Genomic DNA, 24,779 nt, shown 5'->3' on the forward strand with positions numbered 1-24,779 from the left:
AACATTCCAATACTAAAGTTATAATTTTGCTAAATATTCAAATTCTGAAACAGCCAATTGAAGTAGCTAAATGAGACTGTTGAGAAGTTAGCGGGGAAACAACAGTAGGCAACATGGTTCTCACAGCCGGATGCTATTTGTGTGAAGAGGTGACATACAGCTGCGTCAGGTGGCCAAGGATGGCAAACCATGCAAACCAAAGAAACCAGTAAGTCCAATACTGAGGTCTAACGCAACGGCTTTTAAGTATTAAGCAGAAGGGTTAGTATTCCCTGTCACATCAAGTCTCCTGGCTCAAAGTCCACTGTGCTGAAGCAGACAGCTTTCTAGAGCACTCCACTTAAAGCCAACCTGGTATGTCAGTTCCTCCAGTAAGCACTTTTATTGCCATTTTATTCCTTGTCAGTACTTCATAGTGATGTAACAGACTTAATATTAATTCCCCAGTACATTCTTCCAATACAGTTTCTAGTTAAATGACTTCAGATAACATTTCCAATGCAAGTTATCAAGTGGCCAATTCATCTGCTAGACATCAGATAATCTCTTCAATCTTTTGAGTGCAATGGTATTCTCTGAGTGAAATAGAAACTTTTACACGACAGAAATTCGCAGTAGAGGAAGTCAGAGAAACACAGGGAAAAGAGGGTATCAAATTATTCAAGATAATTAGCAACCATCTTCAAATTCATGATGAAAGAATTAAATGGACCGCACACAATTTGGAGGGGAGAGAGGGTTGAATCAGCGCAATTGGAAGCAAAGTACACCCAAGAGGGAAACTTGACAGGGGACTTAAAAAAAAAAAAAAAGAAAAAAGAAAAAAAAAAGAAAAAAAGCCTGCAGAAGGTTTCAGATAGCCTCAAGAATGTGTGTGAACCTGATACAATTAATGAAGATACTACGGTGCCTAATCCAGCTAATGTCTCAGGAAAAGAAAATAGGCAGAGATTTGATGAGCATATTAAAACCTACCATGACTGTAACAACAGGATCAAAGACACACATAAATGGCTCCTAGATCTCCTAAACCTCTGATCAATCACTCTACACCTTGACATAAAGGAGACATTATGCTGACAGACATATTTGGAAGAATCATATATGCTGGGTCAAACTAAAGATCTCTTAAATTCTATATGCTGACAGCAGCCAGTAGAGGATGCTTACGTATCTTCACAGATGAATAGTAAACATTTGGGTTCTGTAACCCTTGTGCAAACACAAGTCCTTGGACAACAATAGCCAAAGCTTTCTCTGAAGCTGCCACAATTCCTAATGAAGCAAGTGACAGCTGGGACTAATGTGCACTTCAGCTAACCTCAAGATTCAGGCAACTTTTTTATCTGAAAATTAACCCACTCCCATCAGACTACAATCTGAACACTTTCTATTGTTAGCATTACATTTATGTGTTGCTTTACAGCTCACAGCACCCTTCTGAAAAAATAGGCAAACAGTTCACACTTACGTACTTAAACTTTATTTCTTCATAATTACAGGCTATTGTTAGAATTTTTAAACAAAAGGGAAGTCTATAAATAGAGGCTAATCCCACCTGAACAAGTTTTTTTTTTTAAAAAAAAAAAACAGTTAAAACTTCATAAAGTAATGCCATTTAGCTCACAGCAGTGGTTTGTTGGTAGTCTGAGTAAAAGTACTATAGTCAGAGTCAGTAACATGAAATGTAACAGCAAATGACTCAAAACTTTAAATTCCATAAAGGAAAGCAGGAATATATATATAATATATACATATAATATTGTGTTGGTCCACTGAGTATACATTTTTAACAAAAGATAAGAAACTATGTAATCCAGTTAAGCATATGATTTGCAAGATTAGTGTACACTCATTACAAAGATGTATGGATAACTTAATACTTGCAAAATTTTAGGTTACTTTTTTTGAGCAGGTGTTTAAATGCTCATTTCCCAGTGCAAAAGAAAAACCATCCCAGTCAGGTTACTAATTTTTCCTGAAAAACTGAAAACTACCATCGAACTCATGCAACAGCAGCATTAATAGGTAATGCGAAGAGCTTAAATATACTGAAGCATGGCTGAGTTATCCCCTTCCATCTCACAGTGCTGTGCGTTGAAACACTTCAATTTTCTCAACAGAAATACCACAGGTTAAAAGTGCAACAACAACAAAATCTCTTGATGTTTATGCTGCTGCCATCCATTTTTCTTATATAGGGCAAAAGATTATTCTTTTTGGAATTATTTTAATGAAACTGATTCTCCAGAATAGAGTTCTTTCAAAATGAACAATAAGTTATTTTCATTAAGTTATTTTCATTAACATTCTATCAATCCTACTCTGACTCAGTGACCATAAAGAAATCATTCAGTTTAAGGTGCAACTATCAGTTGGCATTCAATAAATTACATTATACAGAAAACAAATGTGGTTAAAAAAAATAAAAATCAGACTACCTATTTTTTCTTTCTATTCTCAATCCTATTTCAAATTGAACTTATTAACTTGCCAGTTCAGCTGCATATTTCACAGGCAAAAGTGGCTCAAATAGCAGTGGGGTCTCAAAATTTGACAGTCTTCTTGGCCAACAGCAAATGCACATGAATCTTCAACTCAATTGCTTTATAAAACAAAACAGGTCTGTCTCGAAAACCTATGACCATGCAAGAAAAGCATTAAAGGTTTCAGAAAGACACTCTTTCTGACTTCAGACTCCATGAAGATTATTATTTCAAATCCAAACCAAGAATCTTCAATGAAGAGAAAAATCTATATGCATACATATAAAATAAAGCACACCTCAATTCTGGCATTACTAAAATCTCTTTAGAAGGATAAAAGGTTTCAAATGACTAACTGCTTAATGGGAGACAGTCAGCCATGGCAGAATAACTGCTCTGTTCACTTTATGCTCAATTACCAACTGCTGACAGATTACAGTCAAACTACAATCTCACTATTTGCATTTTAAACCAATTTGCTTACAGCTGGGAAAAGTACTTTGTTGTCCTGAAAACTTGAGAGAAATTGAATGCTAAACTTAACAGTTATTCAAATAATAACCAAAAGAATTTAATTTAGCAGAAACATTCACACCACTTCCAGAAATTTAAAACTTTTCATAGTTCCTTGTATATATGTATTTTCTGATTAACATTTAAATAGGTTAGGTATTCAGGAAAAGGGACAAAACAGTTGACATAAGACAAAAATCTAAACTTCATGCTTCTGATATTTCAGATTTACTGAGTGCAATAGCCAGTTCCAAGTCTTCTTGCTCTTGCTGTTTTAGTCTTGCCAATCTTTCTTTCTCTTCTCTCTCACTTTCCCTCTTAGCCCATTCAATCATGTCTTCCTCAGTAGAATACTGCATTTTGAAAAGACAAAATAAACCAGATTAATAATATAATGATACCTAATACTGTCCAAGACCTTGGTTTAAGGGACAATTACAGTTTTTCAAAAATTTTATATATTCTAGTCTTCGAATACTACTTGCTTTTTCATTTTAATACACTTGAAATTATCTTAGTCCAAGGTTTATCTATTAACAACTGCACTGAAGCCATCCAATTGATGTACTTTTATGAAATATGCCAAGTTTCAAAATTCAGTATTGTTTCAAAAAAGTTACAGAGCAGAAAGTGCTATAATTTAAATTCAAACTATTCTGGATAAAAACCAGTCTATACAAGAACAATTTTTAATAAATCAGGAGAACATTTTGCAAAACACACCCTTACCCACACTGTGGGACATCCTGATTTACCCTACTTTCACCAGGGATGATTTTTCCAGGTAACAGTGACTGCAAGAATTAGCTGTACAATGACTATTTTTAATTGTGCAGATTAAAAATACTTCTGCCAAGAAGCAGCAAAATAATAAGGTAACTGTACATTTAGAAGCCTAGTAGTAATACAGAGAAAGGTCAGTGTGATACAAGAAAAAAAAAACCCGAACAGGTTCTTTCCCTGTATATTGATGTGAACAGAATGTGAATTAAATGACTGTGGTACAATGATTATAAATCAGAAACAGTTAAGGGTATTATCTTAAATAAAATACAAATTATTATGCTAAAGTTTGTTTCTAGTCAGCATGCAGAAAAGCTAAGAGGCAGGTGAAACCCATGTCTTCATGAATGTCCCAGTGTTAAGTCTGAAAGGGTTATCATAATATATTCCAGCTCATTTCTGCTTTGACCTGCTTGTTTGGGGAATAAATGTAGAAAAGCTTGACTTTTCTCCATAGTTCACTTAGTACTTTTAGTAATTGCAGCCAGAAAATAATACCTTTTCCTTCAAAAATATAATGAACATTTTTGCTTTCTCCTCCACATTTCACATTCTCTCCTAAAAACTGGCTTCTCAGTCCCTTTAACTAGTAACAGTGATAAGAAAAACAGCATTTCAGAAACTATCATGCTACAAGACACATCAACCAGTGCAAGTCAATTTTGAGAGCCTGTCAATCCTCAGTTTACTTCAATCAAGCACATAATTTATTAGGCCTAAAAATAAAAAAGTATGATCAAGAGACTGTAAATGCAAATTGCATTTAACAGGTATCACGCTTGAAAGTGAGACGATGCCTTTCAAAACTCCTATTTGCAAAAGCTCAAAAGAGAAAAAAAAAAGGCATGCACAAACCTTTAGATTTGCTCCTACTGCTTGGACACCACGACTTCTATGAAATGGATTCTGGTTATAAAGAGACACTTACTGCTTTTTACTTCATTGTACACAAGTCTGAAATTTACTAGCCATTCAAAACCCACCAAACTATATTTCAGTAACATACGCTGTTATGAGGCTGTTTATCAACATGTCAGTATTGAAATGAGGACCAAACAGTTCAGTGACAGCTAAATTAAAATCACACCTTTTGTTTTGTTTTTTTTTTTAAATTGGACAGTTAACAGTATGCTTGTTATATAATTTAAATCTGCTGCATGCTCTAATAAAATGGATAAATCCCTAGAACACAGATATTTTGAAAGTCCTGTTTTCTAAAAGCTAGGAGGCCTCCATGAAAAAACTCAGAAAAGCAATGCAATTTAAACATTAACTACAACATTTTGCAGTATTTTGTTTTAGGACAGCCTCAGCTATAAACCAAATGTAAATACTGTTTTAACTGGAAGCTATATCCCTTTTGTACATGGGATATGTTTTAATACTTTAAATTAGATTGAGACTTCAGTATGAACAATTCAAAGCTGTCATTATACTGAAACAAATGTAAAAAGTGTTTACTCACAGTACTGAAGTTTGCAAAATTGTTGGGGTCAGCCTCTTTACTGATGCTGGTGGGAGCAAATGGATCACAGAATAGATCTGCTTCTTGTTCTTTGGGAATGTCTGGGGTGGGGAAAGGCTGAAATGGATCGCTCGGTTTAAAGGAATCTGAAGAGTCTATTTGATTGATAGGTCTTTTCCCTTAGATTAAAATGAATTTAAAATGAATTTAAGATAGCAGGTAATAACATGCCAAAAATAGTAAAAAAAACAAATTCAAAAGCTACTTGGAATGCAACCTCTTCTAGTAAACTAGTGGAGCTGCAATGACTTCAGAGGAAGGGTTGCCAATTTAAAAAATGAGGGTATGGTCCATAGTTTCTTAAAGGGTAAAAACCTGTATGTTAATGATTCTAGAACACAGTTATGTACTAATTAACTATTCTGGGAAGAGAATTTCTAACAGTTTTGAGCCCCTATTCCATCAGCACAGTATTTTTTTTCTTCTGCTTATCAATTGTCCACGATCATTCCAGCAAGGCTCTTTTATTATTTGCTTGGATCAAGTTAACACCATTTCATTCAGAGACCAGAAATACATTTGTAAGTCTTCAAAACACCATGTCCTCTCACTACGCTAACACCTGGAATTTCTGTAGTTTTTAAACTAACAGAAGGAAGGAGTACAACAAGCGATCACAGGATCAACTATTTTGTTAATCCTTGTCTAAGTGGCTGCAGATATAACAGAATCAGACACAAGCCCCCCACTTATCTCGTTCTTTTTTCAGCTTAACCCCAGTCACATTTCAACACCTTTGAGGACACTAACCCAAATACTTCCAAGAACAGTTGAGCCAAATTTCATCCCACCAATCTCTCCATATGTTACTGCTTACAGAAAAGGTTTCATTGCGGTTTCTTGAATTCAACTAGTGGGTTCTGCAAGTGGTTCGACACTTACAATGGTTGTATTTTAAAACTTGCTTCAGTTGCCATTTTGAACTGCAGAACTGAACCTAAGTGCTTATTATTTTGCAAGTAAGTCTAAAAACTATTTCACAGACCAAAAGGGATTCTAATTTGGCAATGATTTAGAGAATACCCCCTTGGGAATACATGAATTATTTGGACACTTTGCACACCTTGCCACGATAGCTCTCACTCACTGATGATGTTCTATTACTGGCAAACAATATATGTCTACTTCTTGAATAATGTGGGACAAGCAGCTTCAAATAACATCTACATGGGAAGGATTAATAAAATTCCCTAGAAGTAAGTATAAGAATATTTAGTATACAATCTCCAAATCTGCCCAAAAGTCATGAAATGAGGGTGCTCACCAGTATCTAGAAAGACGAAGGATTTCAGAGGCAAGCAAACGGCCCTTTTGCACATTTTCCAGTAGTGTGACGAATTAAGAAAAAGATTTTTGGGGATTTCTTTGAAAATGCATTCCCTTACTTTGAACTGGACCAAGGGAATAATTAAAAACAAATACATTTAAGTATCTCCATTTTTTATTCCCATGATGAAAATAACTTATCGGGAATGGTTATCAAGATATCCACAGTATCATTTTTAATATGTGCAAATCAAACAGGCCACGTTTTTCTAGACATCCATTGATAAGGATGCTGTTGCTCCACCACTACCAGCTCACGTTCTAAAAGCGGATCTGTACACCATGTCATAGCCACTCCTATACAAGTCAGTCAAAAATCCTTAAGTGAGGACCACCATAACAGGAAACACTATCAAACCATTCAAATTATCATCACTTGTCAGCTGTTTTCATGAACCAGATCTCACATCAACATTAGAAATTAAACAGCTGAGTTTCAACTTTAGTATTAATAATCCCACATTTACTGCGTTCTCCTTGAGGAAAAAGAGGAATACATATTTAAGTTCCATTCTACACAGTTTTTCAAAACACCTTAGGATTCATCGATATAGTGTAATAGTGAAAAAATGATGCAGTAGTTTTTAAAATAAATAAAACAAAGGACAGAAACTTAAGAAGGAGTACTAGTAATATATTTTCCAACCTACACAAAAAAAAAATTGGGAGTGAGGACAATGAGGACATGTTGTAACATGGGCTTGTTGCAACCACAAGAAGGTGTTGTTATCTTTGATAATCATGGCCTTTTCGTGGCCTTTTCTGGAAAGCAGGGTGGATTTTGTCATGGAGTAGACCAGAGGACTCAGCTATCACTGAAGAGAAAACAGCACAGGAAATTTGGGTTCATTCCTACTGCATTGGCTAGGTTTGTTACCACAGACCTCTGGCAAGGCCACCTGGAAAAAGTTAATCTGAAAACCTAAGGCAGTCATTTAACCCTATTTAATTGATTTTGCATTAAAACCAAAGGTGTTGCAATGGCTAAAACACTGAGTTATCACTTTAATCATAATTTAATGCAAGATTCACAATGTATCACATTAGTAACCATTTAATTTGCAGCCATGCTATGTTCTTGCAGATACTTGTAATAACTTATTTCTTCCTGTTTTCTAAATCCTTTCTCTCTTCAAAAAAACAAACCACGATCCCAAACACCATGCAAAATTTAACTCTGAGGAAATGACCAACAGATTAGGCACAGACTTGTTTCAGATCTTGCTCATTCATTCTAAACTCAGGCACTTCACCATCGCCTCATAGTTATTGTCCCACAGCCAATCTTGAAGCAGCTAATTGTTAAAAGCATCTCAGTATCAGCTCTTACCAGGTGGTGGTGGACAGGGCCTTGTGGGAGTTCCTGTTTTAGGGGGCAAGGCAGGAGGAACATCCTCATTTTTAGCTGGTGGCTCCTCAAATAAGTTTTTAGTTATGATCACGTTGTTGACAGAACCTGATGCGGAAGCACTAAAGGGATCATCATTGTTTGCCTTCAACAAAGAAAACAGCAACATACACATTTTCAGTGCAATTCTAATGTACTTTCCCTTTCTTTTCAATTATGCAATATTTATTTAGAACTGAAAGTTTGGACTAAGACAAAAATAAAATACTTCTGTTTGTTTTTAAACATATCATCCACATACTCCAGTGGACTGAAAATAAAGAAAAATCAGGAATGGCTAGTGTGTACAGCAATAGAAAGCTGAGTACAGTCACGCATGCAAAAGTAACAGTTCTGCTGTTAAACTCTGCAAATTTTTTTAGATAATTATAATATCACTTCAAATATAGCAAAAACACTTACACAGCCAGAAAGACTACATTGCATTCTTTGCAGTGGGATTGCAGGTCAACTTGCTATAAAGACCTCTTTCTCAAGGAGAATTTTAATAGCAGCAAAACTGTGATGAAACTGTTGGTAGAGAGGGTAAGCTATGCCTTGTCACTGCGGAGTGTCATGCATTTTCTATGAGTGGCACTAGCCTCAAATTACCTTTGACAGCGTGCTGAAGTCAGCAAAGCCACTTCCAAAGGATTCATTTCCAAACAGAGAGGCAAAGGGATCTGTAGCTAAATACACACAAATCAAGCAAACAGAATTAAATTAAAAGTTAAATAGGAAAGAGATAGAAAAAAGTCCCACAACAAAAAAGCAATTGTTACATATTTTGCAGCATACACTAATTCAAATTAAATATTTTATGTGGTGGGCACTTCTATTTAAGTTATTAAGTAGCTTTTACAAAAACTCTGTCAACTACTGATTAAGGACAGTAATTCTCCTGAATGGGGAGTAATTCAAAAGAAGGTATTCTGGTTTCCTACATTTAAAAAAAGTTAAATTCCACTTAAAGTATTGAATAACTGTACTACTCACACATGGTTTCACATTTTGGATTACCACTTGTCAGTGCAATTTGGGAAAACAGATTAGAGTCTTCCCTAAAACATCTTTAGCCCTCAGATGAGAGGGTCATAGCAAAACAAAAAGGAGTTAACAGTTAAAATTCTTGATTAAATTCTATCCCACATTTCTTGTGGTACAAAGCTATCTTGTATGTTACTTAGAAAGTAACAAGAAATCTTTTACCAACCCTAATGGGTAGCAGTACAAACCATTCAAATACCCCAAACACTTAGATCAGGATATTTTACCAGATTTAGGTAAGGCAGAGGAACATTTTTGTGGAATCGGTCTTCAGTGATACGCACTATAGATAATGAGACAGCTTTGTTCTCTGAAGATACTCCCCTGCAAACTTGCAGTTTATGTCATACTTTCGAGGAAAATTCAGAAAACTTAGGAAATCCTTAAAATGGTCCATCACAAATTCAGTTATAAAAGACTAAAACCAAAAATAACCAAAAGCAAATAAAAATAAAACCCAAGAAGTCTGATGTGTATAATCAACTTTTACCTGGATCATTTGATGTAGTAACAGTTGTTCCACCAGGAGCAAAAGGGTCATTCTTCTTTGATATCTCTGTCTAAAATAAAAAATTCCTTTGGAGGGAAAGTTGTTTTTCAGCTTAAAAGATTCCTCATTCTAAGAATAAAATCATGATTTATTTTAGTGTAAAAGTTTTAAGATAAAATATTTTGGAGGTAGCTTTCATCAGCATTAGTAAAGAAGTCTGTTAACAGAAGCTCCTCGTCAAAACAGCGATTCATACTTTCAAAGAATGGAAAAAAAGGTACAATACATGCAATGTACTCGGTAACCACTAACACAAAATTTAAGAATATCTACCACTCATTTTGGTCTCCGATTTCTACAACCAGAGTCACCTTCATGAAGATACACTAATTACAAGATATCAACACCACAAAGGTGGGGTAAAGCATTTACAATGAATGCATAATTTAACTTCAGAAATAAAGACCTCAACAATCAACTGCTAATCCCACACCACAGCTCTGACCCTTGTGGTTTTTTTTTTTCTCTTCTGTACTTATTGTCAGACTGTAATATGACCAAGAATTGGTTGTACTAGAATATTAAGACTTGGCAAAGGACAGTGTGCTGAGTCAGTATTGAAGATTGTAGAAAACTAATTTTTAAGGTTGGAGGTATAGGCTGTGGTGTGTAATATGACCTTGAAATCTGCATGATGTGCACTCCACCTGGGAGGACAGGAACACCACTATTAGGTGCAGTGATTTCTCACTATCCTGGTTGTTGTGGGCTCGCCTCAGGCACACTTTACAGCCGCTTAACTTGCTTCCTAATCCTAATCCACATGTATCTAATTTTTGTATATGTATGTGCATATTTTATTTACACACAAAACTGGAAGTGAGGCATGAACAGAAGCAGTACTGAGAAGGAAAGGAGATGGCAAAGGATGGAGACAAACATGAATGACATGAAGAATTTAAACTTCTTAGATTCAGTGTTTGTCCATCAACCCTAAATAGAACCTCATTTTCATCAAGTTCTGTCCTACATCAGACAAGTTTTCATGCCCAACTCAACCTTATTATAGGCTCAAGACTAACCAATAACTGCTCAGTTATAATGCGAACAGCTAAAACTTACACTTAAGTACACTTGAAAGAGGAACCTTCAGTAACAATCTCCACATTATGAGAGGGCTTCAATGACTCACTAAAAAACCCACAAGAAAACCCAAACAACATACCCCTATAGAACAACTTGAGTTTTTAGAGGGGAAACCCCATACCACAGCAGATTTCAGATAAGGTATAGAACATACTTATTGATCCTAAAATCTTTGGAGTCAAAAATCAAGTGTCTCAACATAACTTGGTGAGATTAATCTTGGGTTTCTTTCAACATTTAGTAAAATCCACCAGCTACCGACAGAGCTTAGTTCGTTATTCTCAAATCTTCTTATCTGCGGAGCAATGAAGCTCCACACTGAAACATTTTTAAAATGTTTTTATTTTTACTTCTATTTAATCTGTCACTATTTCTAGAAAATAGGACACAAAAAAAAAAACCAAAGACAAGACAGAGCCATGGGGTAAGAAGTAACCTTTTACCTATATGATTTCTGAATATCAGCATTTCAGGTCATGCCCAAATGTACAAAACAGGTTATTTTGTCCAAATCATATATAGAACAAAGTAAAAGGTATGCTGTTAAACTTACTGTGGTATTATTACTGTTGTCTGCCGTGCTAAATGGATCAGTGCCAGCAGTCACAAAAGGATCAGTGGAGGATTGTTTGAAAAAACAGTCAGCTGCAAAAGGATCTGAGCCTTTGAAGGGATCACCACCAAAGGGATCTAAAAAGTAAACGTCATTAACATTTCTGATAGATATACTTAGCTTGATATCCTAAAAACTAAAGGTTATGTTGCTTTTTTCATCTTGCAAGGTGACACATTTAAGACAAAGGATCTTTGAAGTATGAAATTAATCTGTGAATAATTTATATTCTGTGATTCAAAACATTATGCAAGCCAACGTTTTCTGTACATCATGAAAAACTTTGGAGGCAATCAATGGTTCAGTTCCAGGATCACCTGAGCACATAGATTTTTCAACCAAGCCCCCTAAAACTGAAGCATTTTTAAAAAACCTCATGTTTCTCATAACTCTCCTACCCTCCTCTCCTTCACTCCCCAAACACAATTGATAACTTTCTTATTCAGCACTTGGTGCACAACACTATTTTGCCAGAGCATTCCTACTGGCCTGTCACAGCCTGGACCCCTACCCATCCCCTCCTGGATGATGCACATTTACGTCTCAAACAATGGGCAGAACATTTTCTAAAGAGGCTCCACCAGGAGTGCTTGGATAGAACATTTCTAAAGAAGAGGTGCCACCATGTCTAGGAACAGCTGGAACAGAGCATGTTGGAAGAAAAGCTCTTTTGTGAACGACCATTATCGAGTTGTTAATGTTCTGAGTGACTCTGAGGCTCTCCTCTTGAGGTGGGGCAGGGGTGCTCAGGGCTGGAGTAGTCTCCCCAGTGGAGAACAAGCTGCCCCCCTCCCAAAGCCAACCTGGATGCAGGGCTGTTGTGCCCCCAAAGGTCAACCCGAAGGTGACCTGGATCAGGGCACACGCCCTCGCCCAGGGGTGGTCCCGGACCAGACCAAAGGGTATATAAGGTGAAGCCCAAACCATACTCTTTTGTTGACCCATCACCACCCCACACAAGGAGTTTCTGCCTGAAACAAAGACTTCTACCTGAACAGAAGACACGTGCTGGAACGAGGGATTGGTGATGTTCTCTTTCTGCGTTTGTGTGTGTATGTCCCTCTGTCTCTTTCTGCCCCTCTTTCTTACCTTTCAACTCTTTTTTACTCTGTCTTCTATCTAATTTTTGTCTCCAAATGATGATTGAGCATTATTTGGTGCTTGCTTAATGGATAAGTGATATTTGGTGATAATTGATAAGTGTCACTTCGTGCTTGACTCTGAGAAGTTGATTCATTATACTTTTGCGGTTGCTGTGATAAATAAAATTGTGTTGTATTGTTCCTTGACTCATTGTCTGACTCCACCTAGCCGGTGCTCCTTTTTGGGGAATCACAAAAAACTTCTCTCAACCGTCCACTGTAGTGGAGCGAGACGTGGCCATTTTGCTTCTTCTGTCACCAGTAACTCCGTTCAGGAGTTATAAGCAAATAACACAATGACGTTGCCTATACAATCTACATAGCCACTTCCCACTTTTTTTGATATTTAGTTCTCAAAAAAGATGGTAAATTAAGAGCCTTTAAAAGAGTACAGTCTTTTATAAAGTCTGTATACAAAACATGCAGCAGGAGTTTGTGGCCTTCTGCTCACCACCTTCACATACTTAAATCCCAAATAAAGACACTTCCCAACACCAAGACAGAAGTTCACTGGCAATGAGCTTCTCTGAAAAGCTTTAGAACAAGTGGCCAGCTGCTACTGCCATGTATCTATCTATCCTATGGTGGCTTTTTTGGGTCATTAGCACTTTTTTGCGCTGAAAGCAACAACACTTCCCCACTTTTCCCCACATACTCTTCCAACAGGAATCATTTAGAAGAACAAACACTTACCAATTTTCCCAAAAGGGTCATCTTTGAAGGGATCACCTGTTTTTTAAAAAAAAATAAAAATAAAAATTACTTGTCATCAAGCATATACTCAGCTTAAGTCTTTTGGATACAAACTCATTTCTACAGATAGAATTTAAACCACTCTCAGTCAGAGGAATAATCTCACTATTTTCAGTGGAACAACAAGAGCTGTCATTAGACAAAGCAAATATTAATCAAGTAGCTCATTACCAGCATGAGCAGCTCATACACACAAAAGCAGCCATCTCAACGATGCATTTCTGTTGTGTGTAAACACCCACATTACGCAGTATTTACCACCACACTATCCAGGCTAACCACTGATAGAAGCTTAGTCCCAGTTTTGATTAATCCTCACAGGCACCATGGATGGTAGCTCCTAAGTGTTAATTTCTGTACTGGATGCATGGTCCCAACTGCATCAGTTGTACTCCCTCATCTATGACTAAGAGATGCAGATGTACTGTCGCTTAGCTGTAGGTATCTACTCCTGAACATACTGAGCACACAAAGCCCAAAAGGTTGGCTACTAACAGACATACCTTTCTCCTCTGAAAGAAAAGCCTTGTTATGTGCTATAAGTAGGACAACTTCAACATAAACAAAAATAAAGCAACATCTACATAGAAACACTCAAGCTGTTTTAAATTACTTTAATTTATTCATTCAAATTATTAAATCTGCACTGACATTCTTTCAGAAGCCAAGTGATCTTAAACAAATTTAGCTTATTTTCCTTTTGAAGCAGCACAAGATAAGTTGATCAGACCACGTTGATTCTGAAAGCATGTAAAATCATATTAATGTGGCTGAAAACATCTGCTTCAGCAGTTAATCCAAATTAACTTCCCTTCTCCAAGTGGCTCCATATAGACAGATGACTTTTTCCAACATAAAAGAAAAAAAATAAAATCAGAGCAACAGCATTCATAAGTGGCAAATTCTTAAAATAAAGCATAGCACTTCCACAAGACGAACAGATGGTGCAGTTCCACGTTACCTTTTTCTGAGTGCTGAACTCACCAGAAGTAGGCCACAGCCATTCATTCTCAACCACCCCCACCCTCCCCACACCACAGCCCACTGAACCCTGGGTCGATCTGTTTGTGGATCTGTGATGCAAATTAGCGGGAGGTGGGAGGTAAAAGAGGTACTCAAAAAAAGTGGTGAGGGAAAGGTGCAATTCTCACAGCTAATCACAAAGTCCAGGACAAAGGAAGGAGAAACACCCTGGAACTCTCATTTCCATTTTTTTTAAACTACTGGTTCCACACTCCTGTCACTCAAACACCTTCACCTTTATTCCATAAAGAGCAGTTCCAAGGTGAAGATTAGTCTGAGATGGGTTCATACAAGATCTGTTTCTGCAAATCTGCACTTAGAGAGAAGAGTTTACTTACTGCCAACAAAAGGGTCAGACTGGAAGAACTCTAAGTTGGCTTCAGAAACTAGATCAGGCAATGAATGAGATTCAGCATCAAACGGATCTTCCTGGGCAATGCCAAAGAAGCAGAGAAAGGTATTAAATTTTTAAGACACGCAGGATGGGAAACACTTATGACATCTTGTGTTACCATTTAGTAGTTTCATAAAGCTGAAAAAAAAGAGATAACTAGAATTCTACATAATTAATCAATGGAGCTCCAAAATATTTCTCAACAACCTGCCTGCTATATGAAATGAAACGTTTTCATGACATTACACTCTAAATAAAAACAATAAAAGTGACAATTTTATTTCTCTGTCCTTCTATGACCATCACACAAGTGACATGATGCAAGCCTGAAACAGTTTAACTAGGATTTTTAAACTTACTTTTTACTCCCCCAAATCTGAACAAACTCACTTTTTTGGTAATAGTTGCAGCTGGGGTCTCTTTCTCTTCTTCCACAACAGAGGCTGTTGTTTCAGGACTATTCCTGACCTATATAAGGATAAAAACAATTCACTATAAATAAGTAAATAGAAGACTACACAATATACACCATGTGAAGTCTTACATAGCTAAAAGAATGTACTAAAGGCTATTTCTAGAAGTTCATACTTATTATATAACATACTGAAATGTTCCATAAATCTTGTGAAAGTTAAAAAAAAAAAATCAAGACTCTATTGGGACATAAGCAGGGACATTTAAAGCAAGACAGCTTTAGATTTTCTGTACTATTCCTTATTCCAAGCAGACTAGAAGCAGCTGCTCTCCTTTAATGTTAATTCTACTATTCAATTTATGATATTTTGCTTTGGAAACAAATACAGAAAAATCTTTATTGCCACTTTCCAGCCACGTTAAAATTGCTTCGTTTTCTGCTTATCAGCTTTCAGATTGCTGAAACATAGTCCCTCAGCATAACACCCTAAAATTTCACTGTTGCAAGTGTTTAAAAACAAACAATCTTGACACATTCCTAACTTATTCCAACTTCACAGCTGCACTGCATCATGATCAAGCAGGCAAAACACTACTCACTGGAGACACACTGTTTATTTGTTCATCTTCTGCTATACTTTCCCTTTCAGCATTCTCATTAAGGTTAGCAGTTTCACTGCTGCTGTTGCTAAGACTAGAGTGATCCGCAGTTCCATTAACAAGTGTATTATGTGGCTGAAAGTGCCAACTAAACTGGTTATTTTCCAATTCTTTCAGCTCAAGAAGTTTTGTCTGCACCTGTAAACAGAAATAAATGTATACACATCAGTATGGCAGCATACAGAAGCTAGTATACGACTATCCCCTCTAAATACAAGATAAAAGTGACATGTCTGAAAATCTTATTTTCAAAAGCAAATATAGTAAAACCCATGTTCTTTCAATCAAAGGGTGAAATTTGAGAGATAAGCAAAAATTGGATTTAGAAGAGATGCCATGTGGTTGAAGGACAGACCTGAGAACCTTCTCCTGCCAAGAAAGCAGACTGCATCACTGTCAACATCAAGAATTGTTGCTTTGTTTCTACTCAAACTCGTAAGAGTTGCAAAGCTTTCAGGTTTGTTTTTTTGGGGGTTCTTTTTTTTTTTAATACATTCTTTTTTAAATTATGTATTTGCAATTGCCTTAAACTCTAAATTAAAAAGGTTGCTTTATCAGAATTCTCATCTTCCAAGAAGGAAAATTACAAACTCATTATCTTCTCCCACGTAACTTTTGAAGGCTACAAAATCCACAGTATATCTTCCTAAGCAGACAGTTACATCCACACGCCATTATTTCAGCAATGTGCTTAACGCAGTGCCTCACAGCAAACATTTACAACCAACCTGCCAGTTATGAAGGAATTATTGGATTTGGCAGATTACGCAGAAAGATGAACATAGTTCAGATATTTAGGTGTCTAAATCCCACTGACTTCTGTTAGGTCAGTCAACTAATAGTGTTTTCATTGCCTTGCACATGTCACAAGTCAGGTGGCAACAAAAATAACACCAGGTGTCTTTCAAATACACTGACCTCGGACTAACCATTAGATAATTTTGCCTAAAGTGCCAAAGCACCTTTTGTTCATTATTTGTGAGCCAAGAGCAATAAAAAAGTACTGACATAAAACCTATTAAAAGTGTGTAGTACAGTCAAGCATAACCACTTATATCATCATCTTCAAATTTGTTCATTGCAAGTACCTCTTGATAGTACATTAATATTGAAATAGCACAGCCTTCTCTCTACTTGTGATGAAGCCATCTAAAATCCATTCGTTTACTTCTCAGTTTCTAAACACCAAAGCCAAATTTTAAAACTATGAATATGTTATAAGGCTTTTCAACAGAAGAAAGCGTTCTTGCATGAGAAGCAGCAGTGGAAGTCTTAAGAAAAAAAAAATTGTTAACAAGTTACAGACATGAATTTTGTGAAATGGCCAACCCAAAAGTCAGCAACTTCTAGGGTTCAAAGTTAATAGGAAGGCTTTTTGTTTTGTTTTTAACTTGATAACAACGTGATTCTGGCTCTTATATTAGACAGATGCCCATTTTTAATTCATTACATTAAGTTATTTATGAAGTTTAACAAATTAATCCCTTTTTATTAATAAAACTTGGAGAAAAATCATAAAGTATCTTGAGCAACTTGAATCAGCCTCTAAGAATCCTAACAACTACTAGTACAGAACACGTGTAAGCAACTGAAGACATGAGTAACCAGTGAAGAAAAAGAAACTAATGCCTTCCCCTTATGAAAAACCACACTAAAGGTTGTCAGCTAAAAATTTATTTTTTTTTTTAGTCTTTCACACTGCCTTACTGAATTGATTTCCTGTTGTGAATCCTGCAGATGTTGCTGAAGAGGTCCCAGCTGTGCTCGCCCAGACTCTATGCAATGCTCAAGCTCTGCAGTTTCTTGCTGCAGGCGACTCAGCTCCTCTTGAGCTTTGGTCAGTTCATCTTCATACGCTGAAATCTTTGATTCCTGACTTGTTATTTCAGCCTTCAGCATTGCAATCTAAAGCATGAACAAATATTTCAAAGCCAAATTAAAAAAAAACCCACACCACCTCCAAACACATCCAAATACTATTATTTATGACCAGAAAAAGTAAAAAACTCATAGCTGTTGCACAGATCATAGATCATACCTGAATGAAATGTTAATTACCTATTGGTCTCAATAAGATCACAGTATTATAGCTGTTTCCAGACCAGTATGGGTATTTCCAACACTAAAAATATCATTTTAGACCTTAAAGAAATACTATAGCTTTATATTACAAAAAAATCTACATAACCATAAGATTTTTTTAACAGCTAAGAAATCAGTCTCAGAAATCAGTGCTTCTAATTACTCTTATATTACATTATAATTTTGTATTATTTGCACTTAACCTTTTTGTGTATGTCAGTATATTTGTTGACACGCTGATACTAAATTAGGAGATCACTGAAATGAGTGACGCATTTCCTATCCTTTCTTGGGCACAAAATCTTGACACTCAGGCTGTTTATTCATTACAGTTTTTTCTCCTGCCCCAACACCTGTAAGGCTGAGTTCTTCAAAATGAGGCATTTACTCTTTCAGGGGCCTTAGCCACTAGACCTTACCAAATGGGCCTCCTCTGCACACTTCTGCCTGATATCATTAAGTTGCTCTTCCAACTTGGCCTTCTGCTCATCAAGATCATTAAGGATTTCCTGTGCTTCCTGTTTCTGAGCTTGCAGCTTTTGCAGATTACTGCTCTCCCGCTTTACTTCATCTTGTAGATCCTGTAAATAAAACAGATTAGCTTTGCATTTGTTCCCTCTCTCCTCCAAACTAGTGAATTCCACAGTATAAACTGCAGTACTAACTCAGATTTCCAAGTATCAACAAATTCTCTTTCACAAGTTAGCATTTATAATGTCAGAAAAGCAATATTCTCAAATTCTATTTCTAAAACATAAAAATAATCATGTTATTTGCTTTTTCTTTAGTACAAAGAATCGCACCGAAATATTGAAGATTGTGCATCAACACGGAGATTAACTTTTCTACTCCCAGGGAGGTTAAGGTTTCATTTTGAATTTAGAAGTCACCTTTATTCAGGCTGCTACATTGCCCCTCTCCTATATTTTAGCATTATCTTTCACTGAGTTCTTTAATAATTGAAATTCTTTATTCTGTTCCTTCCCCCTTCAAAATCACGTGGCCAAAAATAGGAACTTGTTTTAGCAACATGGTAAAGGACCAAACCAGTGCATTATTAACCCAAATGAACTCCCTTCTAGAACCTCCCTGCCTCTGATTGTGCAAAAATCAGCCAAAGACTTATTTTCCATGTAACAGCACTGGTAAGAAATGCACACTCTGTACACAACAATATGGCACCCTTCGACTTATGAAACAGGAGTAAGTATGTATCTTGTGTTCTAAGTACATTAAGTAGCATCATATGATAATTAGGTCATTTCTGAGCAACAAGAATGGTTACACTTCAACAACCTGCAGAGATAACATTGAAAAAATGTCAAGTAAAGAAATTAGGAAAAAGAAAGAATCGTCAAAGTCAAGAGGAAGAGATAATACAGGGAGATCAAAACGGATTAATACAGAAGGAAAAGTTTTAGATGAAAAGAGAAGACTGCAGCTTTTCTGAGAAAATGTGTTAACTGAAGAAAGAATCATGAGCAACAGGAAAAAGCGAATAGAGATAAAAGAAAATCAAGGAGGATCAGAAAGCAAACCGATTTGAATTTCTGATGAGATCATACATTTGTGTGCTGCTCTAAGCTAAGATCACACTGTCCTTTTTTAAGGGTGCTTTGTCTGGGTGGGTTTTTTTGGTGAGGGAGATAGTTCATCCACCTGTGCCAACACCTCCAGATAATCAGGACAAAAAAGCCAGACAGAAATAGAAACACATATGGTGCAGCAGTCAGATGCTAGGGAAATAGGTAACCTCAAGACAACTGGAAGACTACCTAATGGAACATCACAGACGCTTTTACGAAAACAAACAAAAAGCCAAAACCAAATGTGAAGCTCAGTAAAGGGCATGCAACTGGTGTACAGCAGTCAGACTAGGTGAATTACTGGTTATTTCTAATCTATGAAAGACAAACCAGTGTGCACACAAAAAGCTCTGACAGCAGCTGCTGACTTGGATAATTGGGACACTCCTGATCCATTCATTCCTTGCGTTGCTTTGAAAAGCAATTATCAGCTGACATTCAACACAAGCAACAGGAGAAAAAGAGATCTCAGTCTCCTTCATCTGAAAAAATTCACAGACACACGAGCTAAATATAGATCACTTCCACTCTTGATACTGTTCCTTGAAGCCCAATGTCTGTCCTAGGCACAGCAGTAGAGAAGCACTGGAGAGACCTCACCAAGCCTGATGGCTCCCAGAAGAGAAAAGGAAAAAAACCCAGAAAATCCCCCAAAAAACACCACTCCAAAATTAAAGGTCAGACTAGATACGATACACAGAACTGTGAGTAACACACAAAGATACACCTTTATGAAGTAAACCAGGCTCCAATTAAGCTTTGATTTCAAAGAACACCCTCAGCAGAGAAGCATCTTTAACGTTCAAGCACATGTACATGGAAACCATTAACATATTTGAGGTGGTACAAACTAGCATTTCTATGGTAAAAGTAATCCTTGTATTCAATTTACAATCATTATAATTCTCCACGCTAATGTAGTATAGACAAGGAAAGTCTCGAGATCTGTATTTCCACAGATAGACAATGGATTTAATAACTTGCCAGCCTGTACGTCACCAAACGATTCATGTGCTAGAAACTGTTAAGCTTAAAACAGCACAGAAAAGTTAAACTTCACTGACTTTCTAATGGTTCTGGTGCACTGTAACAAACCAAGAATAGGGAAAATCCAATCAAGAAAATTCAGGCCAAAAAGGAGATCAAAAGGCTAGAAGACAAGGCCAGAAATATTCTGGACTACTTGGAAGGCCGCCATCACAAAAATACGTTTCACTTCCCCCCCCCTTCTTATCTGAAGCAGGGTCTCCCATGCAGCTACATATTTTCCCCCAATTTATGCAAACATATATTATGCTTTGTTCAGGAGTTATATGCATTTGTTCTAAAAATTTCTTTACAAAGTTTCAGTGTTCCACTGAAAAGCAAAACATAGATCTTTTGCCTTCATGTCCATAAAATTCTAGGGAACGTGCAGTCATTGCTGGCAAAGCCAGGTGAATCGTCACTTATTTCAGACTCTTAGCAGACAAACCATGCCCATATGTGTGAAATGCTAAATGGAAAATGAGAGTCTTGTGAATGTGGCCAGAAGCCCATTGTTTGAGGCAGTCTAGCTGCTGAGGCACACCACCCTTCAACATCTGTGTCTGGAGGAGCAGGCTGGTGATGAGAGAGCAAGGGGACAGCCAGGTAAAGGCATTTTCAGGTGCCACTTGGTATGTCGTCAAAAACTAGTGTTTTAGTTACACATTCACTCTGTAAAACCAAGTTCTCTACTGCCAAGAGGAACATTTCGTATCAGAGTTTATTGCTCCTGTATTTATAGGAAAATGATAATCCAATCACAGGGTAAATTAAGGAAATTGTGCCTTGGGAGTTTCTTGATCTTTGTTACTTTGCCCATAACTTCACAAGAAACAACACTCCTTAATCTTTGTTTCTAAAGAGCTGATATTTCAATAAGCACATCAAAACCCATCTGTATGCTATGTTTTCCTTCCAACTCTTTTTGCCTTTGCTTTTTAGCATCTATTTACATAGTACATAAATTGTCTTATAGAAGAAAAAAAATGGTCATTCTTTCCCGCCTCCCATACAAACCAGTCCGATCCATCACACACCATGGCTACATCTGAGATTGTAATTTGTGTCCATGGAAGTAATTCTGGTATCAGAAACCCTGCAGTGCGATGCCATGAAACAAGCTAGATGCAAGGCGGCAGATCAGAACACACTGTTTTTGTACACCATCTTCAGAAATGTCACCATTAGAAAAAAACCAGAAGAAAAAAGCATGATGTAAAGATATCCTTAGTCTGTCACTACTATTCTCTGAAGTTCTAGAAAGTTTCCTGAAACATGAGGGTCCTCCAACATTCAAGAGCAAGAAAGGGACCAGAGATAAAGGGCCACCAGCTTAAATAAATGCTGCAGCCATTTCCTGTTTGATCCAGATGGTTTCTCATTTTTTTTTGACAAGCCAGTAATAGACTGTTCCTCCCCTGCAGACTGTCAGAACTCTGTAGCTCTATATTTAACAAGGGACAAGTAGCTTGTGTGATCACCAAGAGGTTAAAGATCTGAGACAGTGCTTCCAACATTACTGCTCTAGATACAATGATCCAATTGATTCTGTGATGCTGCTGACTGTCAAACACTAAACATATGCAGATGACACTAACAGTGTCACATTAAAGGTAAGGTTTTTATTTGGCTCTATATACCTCTTGTGCAAAGGCACCAGAGAACTCAACCTTCACGTGAACCCACAGATTCCAGAACACACTAACAAAATCATCCTGTGTGCAAAACCAGGAATGCTCGTAAGAATTTTTAACAGTGTGAAAAGGCAATCTGCACAGTGGGGAGGGGAATAACCACTGCACACATGGACAGAACCACAGACACGGGCAACTTCTGCATGCATTCCTCAAATCGGGCTGCCATTGTGACTAACAGGCCAGCATCCGATCATCTTCTGAAAGGTCAGACCATTAATTATCATCCAGGCTTTAAGGATATTAACTAGCCAAGCACAAAATTCACAACAGTTGTAACACAATGTCTCTTTTTCTGCCCAACACAAAGTAAAAATGCAGAAATCTTGCATTATTTGCTCTTAATCAAATAAAATTATTTAAAATAATTCCTAAAATAAATGTAGAAATAAATGTAAGTGATCACATATCACACTGAAGTTTTTTCTTAAAGCAGCAACTCCAGATGCTTTTGCAGCTTAAAATCTAATTGAAATACTGCTTTGCAGCTTTTAATTCAGAGCTCAGCTAGCCTGTTAGCATCCTGGACACTGATGCTGACTGTATAATTTTTAATCCCTGTAAAACACTTGTAAAATTTAAATTTTCCAATATTCTGGAAATTCAGTGTCATCCTTTTAAATAAAAATCAAACACTATTTTTAAAATTTACTTATGCTACACAAAATTAACTTAAGGCAACATTCCTCCCAAGCTGGTAATTACTGCGACTCCTAAGAAGCAGCTCCATATACAAGCCCTTTTAATTCAGGCCACTTAAGTTTATTAATTTGCAGTGCTGCAGTGTCTTCTTTAGTTTTAATTATACATTAGATAGCTTTGCTAAACAAAAAAAAAAAAGAAAAAAAAAAAGAAAAAAGTAGAAGAAGAAATCTATTCCTTTGTAATATTTTTCATTTAAAACTCCATGCAGGTTTCATATCCTAGGAGCTCACACACCTATATAAATATACACACCTATACCAAACCACATTCATATATAAAATACACTTCAAAGAACACTTTTTCTTAGCCACCAATTTTTTTTCTTTTCATGGAATAAGTGCCGTGATCTAAAGACTCAGTAAACCCACTGCCATTAAAGCACCACATGGTGCAATATCAGGTGTCCGAACAATAATTTTGTCTTATTTACCTGGACCTCACTTGTCCTCTGCTTGATGGTATCTTCTTTCTCCTTCAGGTCTTGCTCTACATTATTCTTTTCCCTAGAAGACCAGCAAACAATGCAAGAATACTTCAGAACATCAGCTACAGCAGGTACAGTTATCCAGCCCCCTAAGCCTGCGTCTCTCTTTAAATACATAGTGAAACATCAAACACAAAAGATGTAAGGGATCTCTGCTTTCCAAATTATTTACAAGACAGAAGCCCACATACGTCTTCCGCATAAAAAAAAAAAAACCTCTTTTCACCCAACTGTACTTCAGTGATAAGAATGGCTCAAAAATGGAAGGGGGCGGGAGGGAGAAATCAATGAAATACTGTCTCCAGTGATCTCACTGTTGCTATGGAGCACTTGTCTAATGAAAACTGCTGGGAAAAGTGGGAGGGATTGCAGCAGATTCCATCTATTAACCCCTGCAAACACGGTCATTCCTGTGCTAACAGCAGCTAGGAAATATTTCTAGCAGGCCAATCTAGCTGATTATTGGACTTTGCCAAGCAGATTTCAGATACATCTGCTGGTAGGCTCAGCCAGAAGAAAGGTTAGCTTGCTGTCATCACTATCTGCTCAGAGACTCCCTACGTAGTTATTTGCTGTGTCATATCAAGTCTGTCTCTACAGACATTTATTCAAGTTTAAAAGTGACTACTGATGACAGGGGAATTATCATCAATAAATTCTTGGCAGTCAGACATAGCAATAGCTTTAACAAAGGGAAAGAAAACAGCACACAATTCAGGAGTGTTACCATTTTAAACACATCATGAGTGTTTATCTCTAGGCAGTATATGGAATCTTTCCTCCTTTCACAGATGCAGAAAAAGAATTAAGCTTTACAGTTTTAACACTATCTTGTGTATATTTAGTTTCATAAAGATTTTGTTAATAAGTTAGGACACACAGTAGAAGTTGGAAATTGAACAATGATAAACCTAACATTTCTAAATGGAATACCATACTGAAAAGCTATCAAATATTACTGATACATATTGAAACCAAGGTAACTTCATCTTTTAATAGCAACAGATCGGTAATAAATGTAAAAAACTTATTGTTTAATCTTTCTTACTTACTAATTAATCTTACTGTTTACTCATCTAACACAGAAGGAAGCATTTCTGTCTCCAAAATAAAGCAGCTCTACTCTTAAGTTCACTTTAGTCAAGCTGAGGAATTCTTGTTAACTGCTAAACCACATGCAATGGAAAATTTTAAAAAATCCAGCACAGATCTCAAATGAACACTTGCTCCAAAAAATGCTTATTATAGATTATGTTCTGCTATTATTTATCTCAGTATCTGATTAAAGAGCAACTTGCTGATTGTGCCTAAAGGGAAGATTTAAATGGAAGAAAAACGAAAGATGGGGAAAGAGAGACTCTGAAGAATAAGGATAGTTATTGTGTTAAGCGTGAGCCTTCAAGTTTCATAAAATTCCACGCTCTCCATTCATCAGAAAAAAATTATCATAGAAATTCTAAGCAAATCTTTACCATTTCCATCAAAGCTATAGCTCAATAA

General features: G+C 36.6%; 1 protein-coding gene across 1 annotated transcript; it reads right to left on the reverse strand.

Moving 5' to 3' along the window:
* Positions 1–1,462: 1,462 nt before the first annotated feature.
* Positions 1,463–23,542, reverse strand: EPS15 (epidermal growth factor receptor pathway substrate 15). Its single transcript, XM_010073750.1, has 13 exons — positions 23,226–23,542; positions 18,204–18,365; positions 17,410–17,607; positions 15,643–15,840; positions 15,019–15,096; positions 14,573–14,663; positions 13,152–13,187; positions 11,257–11,393; positions 9,558–9,627; positions 8,633–8,709; positions 7,964–8,126; positions 5,248–5,426; positions 1,463–3,352 (listed from the first exon to the last, which is right to left on the reverse strand). Exons 1-13 carry the CDS (start codon positions 23,394–23,396, stop codon positions 3,206–3,208), a joined length of 1,707 nt encoding a protein of 568 aa, XP_010072052.1. The 5' UTR covers positions 23,397–23,542; the 3' UTR covers positions 1,463–3,205.
* Positions 23,543–24,779: the final 1,237 nt, after the last annotated feature.

This window comes from Pterocles gutturalis, unplaced genomic scaffold (genome assembly GCF_000699245.1).
Source record: "Pterocles gutturalis isolate BGI_N339 unplaced genomic scaffold, ASM69924v1 scaffold38187, whole genome shotgun sequence".
In the NCBI taxonomy this organism is placed as follows: domain Eukaryota; kingdom Metazoa; phylum Chordata; class Aves; order Pterocliformes; family Pteroclidae; genus Pterocles; species Pterocles gutturalis.